General features: G+C 38.3%; 2 protein-coding genes across 3 annotated transcripts in view; one reads left to right on the forward strand and one right to left on the reverse strand.

The window, feature by feature from the left end:
• tdrd9 (tudor domain containing 9) overlaps positions 1 to 20,539 on the reverse strand; it is a 272,667-nt gene that overhangs the window by 247,423 nt on the left and 4,705 nt on the right. The gene's annotated exons all lie outside the window — the stretch shown is intronic.
• Positions 1,452 to 19,259, forward strand: rd3l (RD3 like). 2 transcript variants are annotated; one of them, XM_051920128.1, is made up of 4 exons: positions 1,452 to 1,504; positions 1,600 to 1,803; positions 3,770 to 4,072; positions 18,453 to 19,259. In XM_051920128.1, the coding sequence occupies exons 3-4, from the start codon at positions 3,777 to 3,779 to the stop codon at positions 18,790 to 18,792; spliced, it is 636 nt and encodes a 211-aa protein (XP_051776088.1). In that variant the 5' UTR covers positions 1,452 to 1,504; positions 1,600 to 1,803; positions 3,770 to 3,776; the 3' UTR covers positions 18,793 to 19,259. The 2 variants fall into 2 exon arrangements, with proteins under 2 accessions (XP_051776088.1, XP_051776087.1); XM_051920127.1 differs by lacking the exon at positions 1,452 to 1,504 and having other exon boundaries at positions 1,512 to 1,803.

The raw sequence follows: 20,539 nt of genomic DNA on the forward strand, positions 1-20,539 counted from the left end.
AAGGAGTGCAATGAGGCAATGACTTTAATTGGCTGCTTTGAGCGAGATCAGACTTTGCTGTGTAAAATGTATGTGATATGTATGTGAAATCATAGAGTATGCAGGCTCATAAAACATGCAAGACAGTAACATTTGTCAAAAGTAAATATTTTTTGTTGATTTGACATTTTAAACAATTGCTTTGTGTTCTTTTTTAAAACATGTTAGTTTTTGGAAAAATATTCAGCCCTGGGAGAAAACAAACAAAAAAAAATTAGCCCTAAAAGAGTTAAAATTCACCTAAATATGCATGATGAACTTTAATTGCTGGCATCAGTCCTGCTGACAGTTCAGAGAAGCAGATGCCTAGAGCCAGAGCTTATACTGGGAACAACAAGAACAAAGCATAACCCAAGTCTGGGTTGAATAGAAGTATATTTTAAGGCATATCATGTACATATCTACACTCACTCACAGGGAGAAAATTTAGAACTGTCACTTAACAGATATATTTTTCAGATATGAAAGAAAAATTTAAGTACAAGACAAAATATTAGTATAGATTGAGAGACCATGTAAACTTTATACCTACAGTAACCAGGATGGGTTTCAAACCCAGGACAAACAACCCAAAATACGAAAATTAAAACAAGACTGAGCACTAACATTCACTATCTCAAAGTAACTTGCAAATATTTAGTATTAACTGTGGCAAATATCATTCACTTATGTCAGAACAGCTTAGCACAGCTATAAACACTGAGATCTCAAGTGTCATTTCATTTTTAATACTTTTAATATGTCAGTTATAAGCATGAAAAATTAAGACTATGTGCATTCATATACAATGGCTTCTACCCACTACCAATGATTCAGTGCTTTGACATCAGAAAGTGGTTGCAGGCTAAATACATCCTGCTTCAAAAAGAAAAGGTCAGCATTAGACAAAGGCAAGAAAAAGGGCACCAAAAACAAATGCAATGAAACAATTGTACAACTACATACATATATTTTATTCTCATCAGCATCTTAAAAAAATGCATTTAAGCATACTATAACTGTGGAAGGACTTTAAGCAAAAAATATTATATATTTAAAAATATGGTAATTTATGTATCATATAAGCATACATAAAATCTTATTTATCTATCATTTTTATATTTGGCACAGATGTGAGTGTCAAAGCCTGAAAACAAAAATAGAACATCAGAGGATATTACCTTAAACATACAGATAGCTGCACAATTTCAAATGGAAAAATATGAATTATATAAAATATATTATAGTGGCATAGCAAATGACAACTTAAGCAAAACTGCCAAAATGCTAAAATATCCACTGATGAATTATCAAAGTACAGTAGATTCAGTTTTTAATGCTTCTAAAGCAGATTATTTATTTTAGCTTGTATTCCCAATTCTAGGCTCTCTCTGATTTGCTCGCTGAGTAAGTCCTTTGCAAAAGAGTAAGAGCCTGAGGGCTGTGCAGAGCAAGACACTGAAATAGAAGACAGGCTTGTCTTGAGGTAAGGACACATCTGGCTGCATCACAGACTTATCTTTATTCAAGAGAAGGGAAGAAAAGCATCCTAATTGAACAGTAATTTTCTTCTTTTTACAGTGAGAAAGGAAAATACTTTCCAGAGAGCAAAAGCTATCCTTTTACAACACACTAAGACTCAGACTTGTACCAAAATGCATCCATGAAAATGACTCCTGGAACAAAGAGATGGGAATTCACTTTTTTAAAAAAGGTGTCAAGAAGATCAGAAGGTCTCTTTCTATTGGGAAATACTATCATTGGCAACTGAAGATTAAACACAATGTAAGTAACATTAGGTTTCTTTTGTATTTTATAGTAATTTTCTATAAGCACTGTGAATTCTAAAATGAAAAGCTTATTTCTGCCTATACTATGCATTATTAGAAAAATGTTTGCTCTTATTTGAGCTGTACTGTCTGAACACTGGATTATTAATTTTGGAAGAAAAAAAAAGTAAAAATATTAATCTACCTCATTTTGTTCTGAGGCTTTAAAAAGGTGGATCTAAAGTGCATACATTTATATAAAAAAAGTTTAATTATAACAATAATTACAGTTAACATATTGGAAGTTTGTTAGGGTTGCTTGTTTTGTTTTGACTGGAAGAATATTTGGTTAGCCAAGTAAGAAGTGTCTTATAAAAGGAGTCCAAGAGAATTAAATTAGATTCTGAGTGCATCTTATTCAGCATAACTATTTATATGAACTCATTTAAGATGTTTCCGCACCACTTTGTTCAATATAAAAATTACAGTGAATATGGTACTTTTTTTACCTTAGTTTTTTGCTGCAATCAGTGCTACCATGTGTTAATTCTTTACACAGTTTTTTACAGATGCAAAACAAATCTACTTTGAGCAAAATTGCAAAAACGCATGTTCTGAAATTCAAGGAACATTCCAAGGTTCAATGCAAAACATGGTATTAAGATTGCAGAACAAAAAAAAAAAAGCAATTTTATAATAGTTTTTCTATCAATAATTAGAAGGCATAAAGATTTATTTTAAAAAAAATGAAAATAATGTGAAAAATTGTTTTCAAAAGGAAAACGTTTTATGCCGTTTGCATACAATAATTTACATAAAAATCATACTGAAAAATACCTGATAAAAATGTTTCCTCTAAATTCAGTACTAATCTGAAATGTACACAGCAAGACAGGAAAAAGATATTCAGGTACATTATACAGGACAATTGTTTAGTAATATAGCTAAATATATTTATCTCTATACATATTTTATTTTTTTAAAGAAAGAACAGTCACAAATAATGGTAAATGGGTTTAAGAGTACTGTCTGGAAAAAAAACTTTAAAAAATGATTTATAAACTTATTTAAAAGGGAGAATTTATTTGTATTTTCAATAAATAAAAACCAGGGCTGTACATTAAAGCCTACCAGTAAAAAAAAAAAAAATAGAACGAGAATATGATTACTGTATATAAACACATCCATTATACCAAGGTAATAGGAATTTTCTGCAAGTTTTTAATTTTACACCATCCATCCATGAACCAGTTTTGACAGTGACAGGCAAAAGCACAAACCAATCCTGGCCAGGTAAAGTCCATTATAGGACCCTCAAGCACACACACCAAGCAAGTGTATAGTTCCAGAATAACCAAGCATTCATATCTAATATACCAGAAAGGATTCTGCTGCCTGCAACTGTGTACCGTAAAAAGCAAATTCATAAAAATGTCAAAAGGATGGCATATTACAATATGGTCTTTTATTATTTTATTTTCAAACACCAGAACATAGCAATGGCTTCCTACTCAGTTAAACATGTAAAAATAACTTAACAGATACAGCCATTTACTTTAAATACAAAGTAGAAAAAAAAAAGCAAAACGAAAAAATTCAGTTTGGACTTTGGGGCAAAACTGAACAAATGATCATAGATCCATCAGCAATAAACTACAGCTAAATTATCAATACCATTTAACAAACTTAAGAGTAGAAATTTATATTTTAATGTCTCCTTGCTTATCAGCAGACTATCTCCAAATATTTGAAAGGAAGTTCAAATTTTCCATGCAATGTTCATTTAATATTAAATAGCATATTAAAAGTAAATTTGTGTTTTCCCCCCAATTATATTTTCCCCATTCTACAATCATTAATGTACTTGGAGTAATTAACATCACCCTATAAAAGGAATTCCTCCCACTGCTTTACATAGCAAAACAGAGAAATGTTCCTTCTAAAATAATCTGTAATAAACCTGTATATGTTTGCTTTCACAGCTGTACTATGCCTCTTTTTGGCTGGATGAAATGGCCAAGATCAGAAACGGACCAACCGGAGCAGAAGTTGTCAGAAGTACCCACCAAGACTTTAATGAGAGAAATATTGTGGCAAGTTGAGGAAAGGGAGAGGATGGTTAGAGAGATGGAGAGGGATCAAAGGATTCCATATAGTGGTACAGATTATTGTTGGTCACACAGCTATGAAAGTCTCAAGGGCCTCATCCCAACTTCTGAACAGAGGCAATTAGAACACCTTTGCTCACAAATTCAACCCAAATATATTGCTACTGTGTTGACAAGGTACTCTATTTTTATACTCTTACTTTACATTTTAATTCCCATTTAAAATATGTACCTATGTATTTGATTTAACCCGATTCCATTAGCGTCAGACATACTTAAATTTAAAGCATATTACAGCCTCCGTGAGCGAGACAACAAAACTGAAAACACTAAAATGCAAAGAAAAAACACCGACACATACCCCAGTAATACTACAAATGCTAGTATAAAATTACACATGAATGTCTATATTGTTAATTCTTTTTAATAATTGTGGAGCAAAGAAGACATTGAGCAGATAACTGGGAGATATCTTGGGAAATCTGAAGGGAATGACATGCAGCAGTATAGGATTTTTATAAATATTAACCTAATTTTAGTATATTATTTCCACGTCAACTAAGATGCTATTTATAAACATGCTGTACACTTACTTTTAAGGACATGCAGTGCATTGGTCCTTGCACAAAGACATAATTAAAACCATTATGGAGAAAAATAACTCTAGTATAATGCACCCTGCTGGGATTGTGATTTTATTAAGTCTAGATACCCATTTGTCAGGGAATGGAATAAATGATGTCCAATAATGCAATTTTCATCAGATAACAGATTTTTTTCTCCCCCAAATGCAAATCTACCCCAACATTTTTACCAAGTAACCAAACCCATAAAACCTAACCTCTTTTGATTAACTCTAACTTGCTTTGGTAAAGAGTTCACTTTTTATGACAGCCCAGTATTGCAAAGGCACATCAGAATATATCTATACAGGGTGATTTTTTCCATACTCTAATTCTGCTGAGTTCTTCTTCAAATGTTCAATGATAGCTGTTATAGCTTACCTTCAAAAAAGATTTTCAACAAGGTGTGGAAGCTAAATACAACTTCTTTGAATAATGTATTTCTACCACTTGTATTGTGAACTCTCATTTAACTATAACATACTACTGTACTTTAAAAAGCTCCCTTAGAAATGAAAATCAGGAAAATTTTCCCCTTGTCCTTGCGTTTTATTTAACCGAAAAGGCTTAAAAGGAATAATCCACTACACCATGTAGTTTATAGAACTGGCCGAGAAAATTTTTTAATCTTGTTTCCATGAAGAAAGCACATAAAGACAACTTAAACTGAACAGGACTGCACAATAATCAACTCTAGATAACAGAAAACAATGTGAAAAATGTCCATGGAAAAAAGAAAAAAATTATTCTCGCATAACTCAGGTCGCATAATCCACATGTCCTATCTATTCACAATCTCGGAACATGTAAAAGATATTTTAACAAAAAATGCATGTATTTCTGAAAAACTCAGCATAAAAGTCTGAAGATAGGATTCTTTACTAAGGAATATGGGAGAGGTGGATCTTCAAATTAGAAGCACAGTACAATGGGAATGCAACTTTCCTGTTTAAGTTTTATGATGGGTTTTTGGAAATTTATGTGCCAAATCAGTAGATTTTTCTTTGTTCCATTGACATTTTTCACAGTCTGCAGATGTCCACAGTTGGTCACCGTTAGTTCACGTTTAGTTTGAATCTTCTTTATGTACTTTCTCCAAGAAAACATGACCATTTTTTCTAGGCATCCACTACAATTTGCAAGGGGTAAGTAACATATAAAAGAATATTTTTGGTGGAGTATTCTTTTAAACGATACCCATTGTTTAAGGAACTGGAAAAGGACACATTAGTGCTGGGCGGTATACCGGTTCATACCGAAAACCGTTTTTTTTTTTTTTTTTTTATGATATGGATTTTTCTTATACCGCAACACTGGTTTAAATGGCCTAAACGACGTTCGGAACGTGGCGCAGCGGGAAACTGTTCAAGTGGGGACCTTTTTCACTGCTACACCGCTAAACACATATTTGTTGCACTAGGGCTCTTTTTCACTGCTACACCACCAAATAGTGGGTGGTAGCATAGGTATGCCGCGCGGTGAAAATGGACAGAGAGCATTCCGAAACTTTTGCCGAAAAAAAGGAGTCACATCCGTCGCCTGGATATACTTTAGTTTTAAAAGGTCAGATGTGTAAATACTGTTTCTATACTACTGGATAATACTGCAAGCCAAGTTGTACTTGTTTTTGTACTTGCTAGTGTATGTTTTGCTTGTATTTATCCTGTGATGTGCTGGCGACTCGTTCAGAGATGGGCGCAACTCTGAATGGATGGCATAATTAAACATGTATAACGAAGATATTTTTAAAGTTCTGAACACTCCGTCGGCTAAGTTAATAACTAGTTTTAATTTCACAAAGACGTTTATCATGTGGGGATTGGTAATGTGGAGAAAGAAAAAGGAAAGATAGGAACTGGGGTTTTGGTAGAGAGCAGGAATATCATGAAGTGAATGGATTCTGTGCGGTGATTGCTGCAGGCACCTGCTCTTAGTACGGAGGAAGTCAGTTTAAGAAGCGTAGTGATTAACGACTGGGTCGGGGAACACTTAACACAAAGTATTTGATGTGCTGCATTAACTTGTGACGGGGTTTGAGAATATCTAGTAAATTAAACATTGATTTTAGGATGAAGTTTAGTTTACAACATTCTACTTTAATTATAAAATAAACTATGAGAATAAAGTGGAGATGTCGATTTTAATCTTGACATAGTCAACATGTCGAATTTATTCTCGACATATAGTTTGTTTTTTTCTTCCGTGTCCATATTTTTTTTTCTTCACAGTGGCCCTAATGCGCTTCCATAGGGCTATACCACAAACAGCATTATAAATGCAAGTTGCAGTTATTATTTATATATATAGCTTAGCTTGAAGCAAGGTCCATATTAATGCAGTTTGCCTAAATGATGGTACAGTTGGTAAGATGTCATCACCAAGTTGCACTTATTTTAATTTGGTGAATACTGTGTAATGCACCTGGGCTTGAAGCCTTGAAGTAATGGTGCAACTATCAGTAATACTATTATGTATTTTATTGTTATTATTTATTAGTTTAAATATTATGCAGTTTAATGATGGTAAAATTGTTTAAAAAGTCACTTTAACGTGTCAGTGGACAGAGATTGTTAACATTAACAGAAAGTGTAGTTGGTTTACAAAAAATATTTACTATTTATTCCTTTTCTAAGACGTGTTCAGAGCAATCCAACTTTTGACAAACACCTCTGGATATTTTACTAAGTCTAAATGCCTCTTTGGATGGTTGAATATATGTTGTCAAAATCATAGTTTAAGCTTTTGCAAAATTTGTTCAATTAAAGGTTCTATATTTTGACTCCATCTGTCATGCAATGTGATTCCTTCTCTTTAGTGCCACCCCCTTGAAAACCATCACTTTATGGGGCCATGCAAACCTGGATTAATACTTGTGTGCACATTAAAATGTCTTTTTGTACGATGTACAATTCTCATAACAGTCTAATAGGTTATTCTTAGCCAGTCTACTGCAATAATTGCAGTGGAAAATGTGGTTAACATCCACTCATGCATGGGGAAAAAAATACCGTCTAATACCGTGAAACCGGCAGAATTTAGAAAAATACCGTGATATAGAATTTTGGTCATACCGCCCACCTCTAGGACACATATGGATTCAGCTTTTAACTTTTCCTACCAGATATATGATCGTAACATAACTAAATGTGTTATTTTCCTATAAATGTAACTTGCATTTCTCAACAATTGTTCAGTTACATCTCTGTGCAGACTGTAAGTTAAACATTTCTATTTGTTAATTAGATACTCTATAATTAATAGAATTATTTAATATGGTTGCTTACTTTTCCTCCACAAAGGGGAAGGAAAATAGTAGTTTTTTTACATTAAACTTTTATTCCAGACAACAGCCAGTGATAAATCAAATGAGACAGCTCAACTCTAACAGAGCTGGGAAAAAACACAGTTGATCTGTATAATTAACACATTAAAGTGCAATGACATGTTATTCAAATGCCTCTGCATCTATACTGTCCTCAGCATCAAGATAGATACTAACATCTCCAGCCTTTGAACACAGCACTGCCATGCATGTGGTGTGAATCTGAAAAAGACATACAAGAATGCAAAAAATAATAAAAAATTATACACACACACACACACACACACACATATAATATACACACATAGAATATATAAACAGGGCTATTCAAAATGAAAGAGCAGAATTCAAACATTTATTTCAAACAAACTGTATAAGACAGAAACATTCCACACATTACTGGATAGAGGAAACTTCAGTGTTTAAAAATTCAACTTTAAAAAGCTTCAAATGACTTCATTTTCATGCAAGTTGGTGCACCGCCTCGTTTCCACTTGGAGGTCCGGCGTTACCTGAACGACACCATTCCAGGACGATGTATTGGAAGAGGTGGACAACAAGATCTTGCTCATTGTTTATGGCTTCCCAGATCTCCAGACCTTACCGCCCTGCAATTTTTATCTGTGGGGGTACATTAAAGAAACAGTGCTTGTTCTACCTATGCCCACTAATCTTAAAGATTTGTGACATCAACTTAAGGAAGCTGTGAATTCAGTAATTAGGGATCAGTTGACTCATGTGTGGCAAGAAATGGTTCACCGTTTTAATGTTTGTCACGCTACACATGGTGCTCATGTTGAGTGCATTCAACCTCAAGGACCATAGGACCAAACTTTGAACTTTCCTCTATCCAGTGATGTGCAGAATGTGTTTGTCTTGTACAGTTTGTTTGAAATAAAATTTTTGAAATTTGCTCTCATTTTGAATAGTCCTGTGTGTACGTGTGATGAGATATATAGAGTGCGCGCGTTCAACCCCCCCTTCACAATGCGAGCAGCAGAGATGCGAATTGGCTAGCGTGAAGCGCTATATTATATTATATATGTATTACACATACAGTGGAACCTCAGTTTGCAAGTAACTTGGTTTACGAGTGTTTTGCTAGACGAGCAAAAATTTAAAAATTTTGACTTGATAAACGAGCGAGGTCTTGCAGTACGAGTAGTATGTATACGCTTTGTATGCTGAGCATCATGTGATCACAACTGAGCTGATGGTTCTTCTCTCTCTCGCTGCAAGATTGTGGGCGATCGTCTCATATTCTCCGTCTGAGTCGGCGTGCCTCACTCATATAGTCAACATCCGTACGAGCGTATACTGTTTACTGCAGCATTAGCATTGTGACTGTGTATGCGCATGTGTGTGTGTGCTGTGACGTGCGAGTCCCCGTCTTGCACCCTAAAACACAAAGCGGAGTCTCAGTACTTTAGCAACACCAGCTTTGTTCAGCTTGAAACAGCAACAGCGCGGTTATTTATTGCAGCGGGATCTGCCGCTCTCCTATACACAGACACAGCAGTCAGGCAGGGCCCTGCGCATTTATAATGTTCCTTGTATCACCCATCGACGGCAGACGCTTATAGCATGTCCGCGATCTTTTTGGATTCGCTTTTATGGCGAACTGCTACAGCGCTGGGAGACTGCGATTGCTTTGGGATGCTCTTCCGCGTGTCGTCCCGTTGGGTGCAATCCCACAAGAGTTTAGAAACTCGCTCAACACCAGCCATGATTCTTTTCAAAGGTAAAGTGCAGGTTAATTTGTTTAATACAAAATATAAAGTAAAAATACATAAATCATTTTTATAGAATAAAATAGTTTTGGTTGTGGAACAAATCATCTGAGTTTCCATTTTTTATTATGGGGAAATTCACTTTGATATACGAGTGCTTTGGACTACGAGCACGTTTCCGGAGCAAATTATGCTCGCAAACCGAGGTTCCACTGTATACACATACCCCCGCACTTTGCATTGGAAAAGTAGTGTGTTAAAGAAGTTATGAAAAAGAAAACATTTTAAAAATAACGTTAACATGATTGTCAATGTAATTGTTTTGTCACTGTTAGGAGTGTTGCTGTTATCAAGGATCTTATTATTATTTCTTTCAATCAGGTTCGTATTTGGAGGACGTGTTGTGTTCAAGTTACATTTCGCGTTTGTCAACCATTGTAAAGATACAACAGGTTTCATTGATAACTTTGTGTCCACGTTGTCAGTGTTGAAACATTCATAAAATATCGAAGTGTCCACTACCCAAATTGCTACCCGTGAATCTTTCCCCATTTCTATACATTTGAAAGCGGCAACACAACAATTCCGCAGCAGCTATCAGTTCACATGCATAGGTTGAGAGTTTATGCATTTCACTACTATAGTGGTCCTGTATAGTAGAATTGTCTCCTGTACTGTCATCAGTCCACACCTTGAACCTGTCCCAGTCATTTAGTACATAAGACACAATGTCTCTGCGGATATCAAGGCTGAGACTGATATAGCCATGCAAGAAGTAAGAGAGAATAGAAGAGGAGGGTGCAATCTCGGGGCATGGAAACCACAGGGTACGGGTCGATGAAATTGTGATCAATGGTGATCACCGGAATAGACATGTTAATCGGGGTAAAGTAGCACCCATTGAGAAAGCAAGTACAAAGGATGGAGAGAAGCGATAGAGCAGGGAATGAAAAGCAAAAGTCAGCACCAGGAAGACGTGCGTGAGCAAGTAAGGAAGCCCAACAATGACAGCCTTGAAGCGGTGGAGTAAAAGAAAAGGCAACAGTCACGAGGAGGGCGACGTGAGGAAGTAAGGAAACCCAACAATGTCAGCCTTGAAGTGTTGGGAGTAAACAAAAAGGCAGGAGTCACCACCAGGAAGACGTGAAGCAAGGCCAACAATAACAGGCTTGAAGCGTTGGAGTAAAGAAGAAGGGAGCAGTGAGCACAACGAACAGCTGAGGAAAGTAAGGAACCGAGTGAGGAGACACATGAGTGCGGGACGTCGTTAATGTATATAGGCAGGGAGCCAACCATGTGGTAGGTGCGTGGACAGTGGCCATGCGGAAAAAGGAAGGGGTACCGGGGGCAGCCCTTGTGCATCTCTGCCATGAAATAAATCGCCTGTTAACGGAAATAAGGAATGAAACCGCCAAAAGGAGAGTTCAGTTCTGAAAGTTCCTTACAGCCCAATGGTAAGAGTAAAGGATGAGGGCACAGTGTAAAGGATGAGCATGGGAAATTTGGGCTTCCTACGTATATTGGAAGTCACAGAAATAGTGAGGAGGGGTTTCCCCCATCTATATATACAGTTTAGGGTTACGGGGCCGCAGCTGCTCCTTCATCTGTCTGCGGGACGCGACACAGGCTCCTTAGTAACTGCCACTCCATCTTCGGTCTGGGGATGCTGCAAGCGGTGGCTGGAGGGGGCGATTTCGCTGCTCGCGCAGTGTAGTGTAGTGTCCCTTGGGCAGCTTCGGTTGATGAATGGGGCGGTGGGAGCCACAACCCATTCATTCTCAGTGTGCGGCAGGGTGCACGGCAAGCGGCGAACTGTGGTCCATAGTCGCTAGGGCCACAGCTACCGCTTGTGTGCAGGACGGAGGCTTGATGGGGTGGATGGAGGCGTTTCACTGCCCGCCCACCACTCAGTCTTGCAGTGTCCCTCGATTGGCTGCCCGGTTCATTCTCGGTGGGCAGCTGGTGATGCCTCAAGCGGTGACCCGGTTGTAGCTGAACAGACGCCATTGAGGGTGAATGGGGTGGCGGGGTGCAGCATTGTAGTGTGCCTCGGGTGGCTGCCTCTTGAATGGGGGTAGTGGTGGGTGATTCACTACCTGCCTTTGGCCGCACCCTGTTCATTCTTGGTAGGCAGATGCTGCAAGCAGCATACTGTATGCAAGTGGAGGGGACTGTGTCATGGGCAAATGGTGAATCACCCCTCGCCGCCCCCATTCATTCTCAATAGCAAGCCTGCTTGTACTGTTACGAACATAGCAGGAAGTTGTCTCTCGTCAGTACACCAGACGTGCTGATGAGCGGTGTCTTCCTGCTGTGATAACATATACAGTGCTGTGCAGAAGAGCTCATCTTAACCTTTTGCCTTCACCCTTCTTGTCTCTGAAACACAAATCTGATGCAAGTGCTGGTGATACAGTAAAGAAAAGAAAAACCATCACCATGGAAAATAAAGCAGAAATAGTAAGTTCAGAGACAGGTGAAACTCCATCATTCATTGGCAGAGCACTTGGTTACAGTCGGTCAACAACAGAATGTATTAAAATAATGTACCTGTTTAGACTTACATACAAATTTAACTTAACAAACCTGCAGTCCCTATCTCATACGTAACCCAGGGAATGCATATTATATATACTGTATATACACACACACATATACAGGTAGTCCCCAGGTTACAGACACCCAACCCACAACTTACAAACGAGGCCGCAGCTGTGATGCATGCGCCTCATTAAACTGCCGCTCCATCATCTTTGGCCGGAGGACGCTGCAAGTAGTGGCTGGAGGGGTGCGATTTCGCTGCTTGCGCAGTGTAGTGTCCCTGTGTCCCTCGGGCGGCTCCCGGTGCCAAGTCGTCCATAGTCACTGGGGCCACAGCTATCGCTCGTGTGCAGGACGGAGGCTTAATGGGGCAGTTCGCTGTCCGCCCACTACGCCGTTGCAGCTACTGCTCCTGACTGGACGCAGGCTGGATGGAGCGGTGTAGGGCATTTCACTGCCCGCCCACTACACAAGGCTCCCCTCGAATTGTTTTCAGTGGGCGGCTGGTAATGCTGCAAGCGGTGACCGGTTGTGGCTGAACTGAGGCCATTGAGGGTGAACGGGGCAGCAAGGGGTAGCATTGTAGTGTGCTTCGGGTGGCTGCATTTTGAATGGAGGCGGTGGTGGGCGATTCACTACACGCATTTGGCCGCACCATGTTTGTTCTCGATGGGCGGACTCACGCTTCAGGCTGCATACTGTAGTAGAGATGACTGTGTGGTGAGTGGGTGGTGAACCGCCCCTCGCTACTCCCATTCATTCTCAATAGCAAGCCTCCTTGTACTGTTACGAACATAGCAGGAAGTTGTCTCTTGTCAGTACACCAGACGTGCTGACGAGGGATGCCTGCCTGCTGTGATAGCTGTACAGAAGAGCTCATCAAAACCTTTTGTCATCACCCTTCAAGTATATCTCTGAAACACAAATCTGATGCAAGTGCTGGTGATACAGTAAAGAAGAGAAAACCCATCACCATTGAAAATAAAGTAGAAATAATAAAAAGGTCAGAGAGAGGTGAAATTCCATCATTCATTGGCAGAGCACTAGGTTACAGTCGGTCAACAATAGCATTTATTAAAATAATGGACCTGTTCCGACTTACATACAAATTCATACTGCCTGTGAGATATATTATATATATGAGGGGGGACCCAAAAATAACCGGAAATATTTTTAAAACGTGTTTAATTTAATTTTCTGTACAAACTACAATTAGTCTCCTTCAAAGTACTCTCCATTGGCGGAAATACACTTATCTAACCGTTTGTTCCATTGTTCGAAACATTTTTTAAATTCGTCTGAAGTAATGCCCATTAATGCTCTGGTCGTTTCTTGTTTTACCTCTTCGACGTCAGCAAACGCCTTCCTTTCAAGTCTTTTTTCATCCAAGGGAACAAAAAGAAATCACACGGAGCTAAATCCGGTGAGTAGGGTGGGTGGTTCAGGGTTGTCATACCGTTTTTTGCCAAAAATTGGCGAATGCCGAGAGCAGTGTGAGATGGAGCGTTGTCATGATGAAAGAACCAATCGCCCGACTCCCACAAATCAGGGCTTTTCCTTCTCACCCTGTTGCACAACCTTCTTAACACTTCTAGGTAGAATGCTTGGTTTACAGTCTGACCTGCTGGAACAAATTCATAATGCACGAGACCTTTGACATCAAAAAAAGAAATCAACATTGTTTCACTTTTGATTTCACCTGCCGAGCTTTTTTTGCTCGAGGAGAATTCACGGTTTTCCAATGACTGGACTGCTGTTTCGACTCAGGATCGTAACTGTAGCACCACGTTTCATCTCCTGTAATTTTGGAAAAAAAATCTGGGTCATTATCAAACTGATCATTTCACGACAAGTTTCCAGGCGATGCTCTTTTTGATCTGCTGTCAGCAATCGCGGGACAAATTTTACAGAAACTCTTCTCATTTTCAAATTTTGCGAATCTTCAAATCGGCCATCGTAAAAAAACGACGCTTGCACAAAACTACTTTTACAAAAAAATTCACTGAACACAAGCACAACCTTCCAGACTGATGGCATTTGGCAGACTGACTTGTGAGGAGTGTAACTAGATCGCCCTAGCGGCCCAACCACGTATTACAAGTACCAACCTAACAACAACAAAATTCCGGTTATTTTTGGGTCCCCCCCTTGTGTGTGTGTGTGTGTGTGTGTATTATATATATATATTATATATACACACACACACACACACACACACACACACACACACATACATACATACATACATATATACATACCACATACATACATAAATACATACATACACACAGGCAGGCCACGGGTTAATATGTGTTTATATGGTTATTTTTATATTGTCATGCTTGGGTCACAGATTTGCGCAGAAACACAGGAGGTTGTAGAGAGACAGGAACGTTATTCAAACACTGCAAACAAACATTTGTCTCTTTTTCAAAAGTTTAAACTGTGCTCCATGACAAGACAGAGATGACAGTTCCGGCTCACAATTAAAAGAATGCAAACATATCTTCCTCTTCAAAGGAGTGCGCGTCAGGAGCAGAGACTGTCTGAAAGAGAGAGGAAAGCAAACAAATCAATAGGGCTGTTTGGCTTTTAAGTATGCGAAGCACCGCGGCACAAAGCTGTTGAAGGCGGCAGCTCACACCCCCTCCGTCAGGAGCAGAGAGAGAGAGAGAGAGAGAGAGAGACAGAGAAAAACAAATAATCGAAAATCAATACGTGCCCTTCGAGCTTTTAAGTATGCGAAGCACCGTGCAGCATGTTGCTTCACGAAGCAGCTGCACAGAAGGGAGCAACATGAAGATAATCTTTCAGCATTTTTAGACGAGCGTCCGTATCGTCTAGGTGTGCGAACAGCCCCCCTGCTCAATCCCCCTACGTCAGGATCAGAGAAAGTCAGCGCAAGAGAGAGAGAGAGAGAGAGAGAAAAATAAGTTGGGTAGCTTCTCAGCCATCTGCCAATAACATCCCTTGTGTGAAATCAACTGGGCAAACCAACTGAGGAAGCATGTACCAGAAATTAAAAGACCCATTGTCCGCAGAAATCCGCGAACCAGCAAAAAATCTGTGATATATATTTAAATATGCTTGCATATAAAATCCGCAATAGAGTGAAGCCGCGAAAGGTGAAGCACGATATAGCGAGGGTTTACTGTACTGTACATCTCTCTCTATATCTATCTCTATAGATAGGATGCTGCATAGTTTACGATCTATGATCTGCTTCTCGCAACTGAAGAGGGCACCGTGGTGGATGTTTGCCGACCAACCACAAGCGTTACCTGGTAGGTAACCACCCATACAATCAGATTGTGATTCAGACTACGAATGTCATGAATGTAATTACCCCGATCTACATGCTGTCAAATAAACGAACCACACACCGTGGTGCAACGTAAAGAGGCTTCGCCGCTGACGTTCAAGGTTCAATCCCCGAGAGGGGGCGCAGTGAGTGAGTGTGTATGCCTGATGAGCTCAGAATTAGGGCAAAACACGTGTCACGTATTCTTTGCATTATTAGACAGTAAACTATGCAGCATATTACATATATGATAGAGAGACAGTGTGTGCATGTATTATATACATATATACATGCACACACACACACAAGTACTGTGCAAAAGTTTTAGGCAGGTGTGAAAAAATGCTGTAAACAAAGAATGCTTTCAGAAATGTAAATAATGACGGTTTGTTGTTATCAATTTACAAAATGCAAAGTGAGCAAACAAAAGAAAAATCTAAATCAAATCAATATTTGGTGTTACTACCTTTTGCCTTCAAACCAGCATCAATTCTTATAGGTACACTTGCACAAAGTCATGGATTTTGCAGGATTACAGTCTGGTGTATGATCAACCAATTATACCAAACAGGTGCTAATGATCATCAATGTCACATGTAGGTTGAAACACAGTCATTAACTGAAACAGAAACAGCTGTGTAGGAGGCTTAAAACTGGGTGAGGAACAGCCAAACTCTGCTACCAAGGTGAGGTTGTGGAAGACAGTTTCATGTCATGGCAAGATTGAGCACAGCAACAAGACACAAGGTAGTTATACTGCATCAGCAAGGTCTCTCCCAGACAAAGATTTCAAAGCAGACATGGGTTTCAAGATGTGCTGTTCAAGCTCTTTTGAAGAAGCACAAAGAAACGGGCAACGTTGAGGATCGTAGACGCAGTGGTCGGCCAAGGAAACTTAGTGCAGCAGATGAAAGACACATCAAGCTTATTACCCTTCAAAATCGGAAGATGTCCAGCAGTGCCATCAGCTCAGAACTGGCAGAAACAAGTGGGACCCAGGTACACCCATCTACTGTCCGGAGAAGTCTGGCCAGAAATGGTCTTCATGGAAGAGTTGCAGCCAAAAATCCATACCGCCGACGTGGAAACAAGGCCAAGCGACTCAAGAATGCATGAAAACATAGGAACTGGGGTGCAGAAAAATGGCAGCAGGTGCTCTGGACTGATGAGTCAAAATTTGAATATTTGGCTGTAGCAGAAGGCAGTTTGTACGTCAAAGGGCTGGACAGCGGTACAATAATGAGTGTCTGCAGGCAACAGTGAAGCATGGTGGAGGTTCCTTGAACGTTTGGGGCTGCATTTCTGCAAACTGGAGTTGGAGATTTGGTCAGGATTAATGGAGTTCTCAATGCTGAGAAATACAGGCAGACACTTATCCATCATGCAATACCATCACGGAGGCGTATGATTGGCCCCAAATTTATTCTGCAGCAGGACAACGACCCCAAACATACAGCCAAAATCATTAAGAACTATCTTCAGCGTAAAGAAGAACAAGAAGTCCTGGAAGTGATGGTATGGCCCCCACAGAGCCCTGATCTCAACATCATCGAGTGTGTCTGGGATTACATGTGAGGAAGCCTACATCCACAGAAGATTTGTGGTTAGTTCTCCAAGATGTTTGGAACAACCTACCAGCCGAGTTCCTTCAAAAACTGTGTGCAAATGTACCTAGAAAAATTTATGCTGTTTAGAAGGCAAAGGGTGGTCACACCAAATATTGATTTGATTTAGGTTTCTCTTTTGTTCATTCACTGCATTTTGTTGATTGATGAAAATAAATGATTAACACTTCCATTTTTGAAAGCATTGTTTACAGCATTTTTCACACCTGCCTAAAACTTTTGCACAGTACTGAAATATATAGATAAATATATATATATATATATATATATATATATACACACACACACACACACATATATACACACACACACACACACACACACACACACAGAAGGCAATAGACGGATTCCAAATAACGAAGAGCTCTTTATAATCTGTATTTTATTAATGATATCATCAGGGTGTATTTCTTCACTTCACCAATCCAAAAAAAAAAAAAAATTGTATAGATTGCCCAGACTCGTGGAGCCAGTGTAACAGAACAAAAAAGCAATTTTTTCATGTTCTGATGTACATGAACTACACAGTGCTGGCCAACTCCTTGCTGACAGTCAATTCCAAAGAAAAATGTCTTTCTGAAAGCAAAATTTTGTAATAACGTCTTTTTTGGAAACATTGATACAATGTTATCGAACACTTTTCTATATAGCCACAATGCTTGCTGGATTTCACTCCAATTTCTAAATCAGAAGTCAATCTTTTCTATTAAAAGGAACAAGCCTTTAGAATACACTGCACAGACTCTGGCAAGTAAGACCTTGTTATACTGTGGATTTTGCTCTTCAGAAATCATCAGAATGTTATGTAGACTGTCTGTAGAAGATTACCATTTTTCTCTCTTTCCATTTATCTCATGTAATTCTCCAATAACTGCTACTGTCCAGACGGCTCTATTTTTCCCTGAGTCTTAGTAATTTTTTTTTGGCATTTGAATTTGTTTTTTTGGTTTTAATAAGTTGCTTTTATCTGGTTTCAGTTTTGATCTCTTTCTGTTTAGTATAAGGACATTTTAATTTTTACATAATTTTGTGCCGCCATTTTATATCCCTGTTCCAAAGGCACAAGTCCCCATTGCTAGGCCACATCCCAAAGGAAGGGAATGTGAATTGAAGTGTGATGGAATGTTTTTCAAATTGCATTTTTAATTCCATATAGAAATTCCTTCAGAAACACCTTCATAAAGAAATTTATAGTAAGTGCAGCATTTTCTTGCATTCTAAGATTACCAATATAGTTTCTTATGCATCAAATAACTAACAGAATATTGGTTGTAAGCAAAAACAATTGAGATGACTGTCAAAAGTTAATGGTTACTAAAACTTGAGAAACTTCACTGACCACTGAGGGGCTTGAATACTTATAAATGCAAGTGTTAAACTACCAAATGACACAGCTGTCTTTACTTCTCTTTCAGGTTTCGAGAGGCTCTAGTGGATAGTGATATACTGCCTTGGGAGTTGGTATATGAATTCAAACAAGTCCTAAAGGAATTCATTAGTAAAAAAGGAGACGAGAAGCAACAAATAAAGATGATGGAATCTTGGTCAAACAGGCACCAAACCAAACAGTGCTCTATTACTTCTAGTGCCCCAGACTGCTCTGACACCTTCAAGGAGGAGATCCCTACCATTTCCAGCTATGTTGATAAAAGCATGAGAGATGCATGTCAATACCTCCCACAAAGGATATGGGATTTACCATACTACCATCCTTCTAAATGTACCTGTTCCGATGATTATAGCACAACACTATAAAATATCATTGAAGAGGCACAGTCTCTGAAATATTGAATTAGATAACCCAAACACCTAAAGCTGAAGAACCATGAATCCCAAGTTGCAACAAAGGTCCAACACGTCAAACACCTACTGTACACATTTTGCCTGTATAATTTATTTCCATTCTCAGTTTTATAATTAGCGTTAAAAACATACTACAATCAAGTAATGCTCTTGGCCTTAGCAAGAGCTTTCAGCTTTCCAATGAAGACATAGTAACATTTCCTTTAAAAATTCTGTTGTCTTTTATGGTGTTAAATGACAGATACCTTTGTTGTCCATAGAGGTGTTTGCTTTACACATTACAAATACCTCAAGAGGAAACAAGCTACAAACTGCTGAATGTTATTATGAATGCTGTATTATTGGTGTAATACCATTAGCCTATTTGTGTTTTGAAATGAGGATTTAAAAAATACACATTAATGGCAAGAAACAATTATTTGGACCTCCCTATAACGGAGGAAACTACTGTTAAGAAATCTGAATTCATGTTAAAATAACAAGGGTAATGGAATATTGCTGTAGTGAAGAAAGGGTTAAATTCCTTGTGGTGTTAAAAATAATGATAAAATGTCAGGCATATATTTTTTTTTTTATAAATTTCTGAAAACTTTTAATTTAATCATCTTTGTGATATGGTTGTGTTCTGAACTTTAAGAACATTTTTCCAGCAGTGAAAGAAGGAGTATTCCAGACAAAATATGCTAGAAAACTGATTTAAAACTGCCGAATCTACTTTTACACAAATTATGGTCATTTGAAGGTACAACATTTGATAGACCAATATAATATAAAATCAAAAGTGATATTTACACAAATAATTACTCAGTTATCCATACTCTTTAAATATACAGTAGGTATGATAATCTTGTTCTGAATCTACAGTCACTGAATTGTATCTGATTTTCCTTCTGAAAGCAACAATCAGTATATTCAAGACTATTTAATTTTTCCACATCCTCCAATAAATTCCCTTATTTTTATTGTTAATATTTCAGAAATGTCAATATCTGAAAGAAGGTTATACGGTATTATTCAGGTTCTTTATTTTTGTTAAGTTTCACGTGTGCGGAACCACAGCTAATTTACCAGTGTTTTTTAATAGTGTTAAGGAATAACAGGACAATATACTTATGCTCATTAACAATAAAAAAGGTTAACATTTAACAGAATTCTTAGTCTGTTTACCCCTCTGTTTTCACCTTGTTTGCATAGATTTTCCTCCAACATCCTAGTGAGAAGGAAAGCAAAACGACACCTTTTATTGGCTAACTAAAAAGATTACAATATGCCGAGAGCTTGCATATTGTAATCTTTTTAGTTAGCCAATAAAAGGTGTCATTTTGCTTGACTTCTCACTATGTTCATAATGGCTAACACGGTACAACAACCTAGTACCTCCAGCATCCTCAAAGACGTGGTGTTTAATTAACAATTATCTTAAAATGTATGATGCAAGTATGAGTGAAGGAGCTCAGCATGGATTGCCACCCTGTCTGGGGCTGTTTTCTGCCTTGCACCCAAGAACTGTCCCCACATGTTGCAATACAGAAATAGATTAAACAGCTTTGACAATATTATGTATATGTTTGTGAGTAGTCACATGGGTTCACCACCAGCGAGGTAAATGATGAAGGTCAAGCACAATGTCAGTCTGGTAACTTGCAATAGTTAGGCATGTCCAGGCATACTAGACCTTGGTTCTGAACACTGTTGGAAT

This window comes from Erpetoichthys calabaricus, chromosome 16, assembly GCF_900747795.2.
Source record: "Erpetoichthys calabaricus chromosome 16, fErpCal1.3, whole genome shotgun sequence".
Classification (NCBI taxonomy): Eukaryota; Metazoa; Chordata; class Cladistia; order Polypteriformes; family Polypteridae; genus Erpetoichthys; species Erpetoichthys calabaricus.

Bases quoted from the DNA above. Each gene is read 5' to 3' on its own strand.
- rd3l (XM_051920128.1), top strand. From the start codon at position 3,777: ATGCCTCTTTTTGGCTGGATGAAATGGCCAAGATCAGAAACGGACCAA. The intron at 4,073-18,452 runs GTACTCTATTTT...CTTCTCTTTCAG, and splicing joins ATTGCTACTGTGTTGACAAG to GTTTCGAGAGGCTCTAGTGG.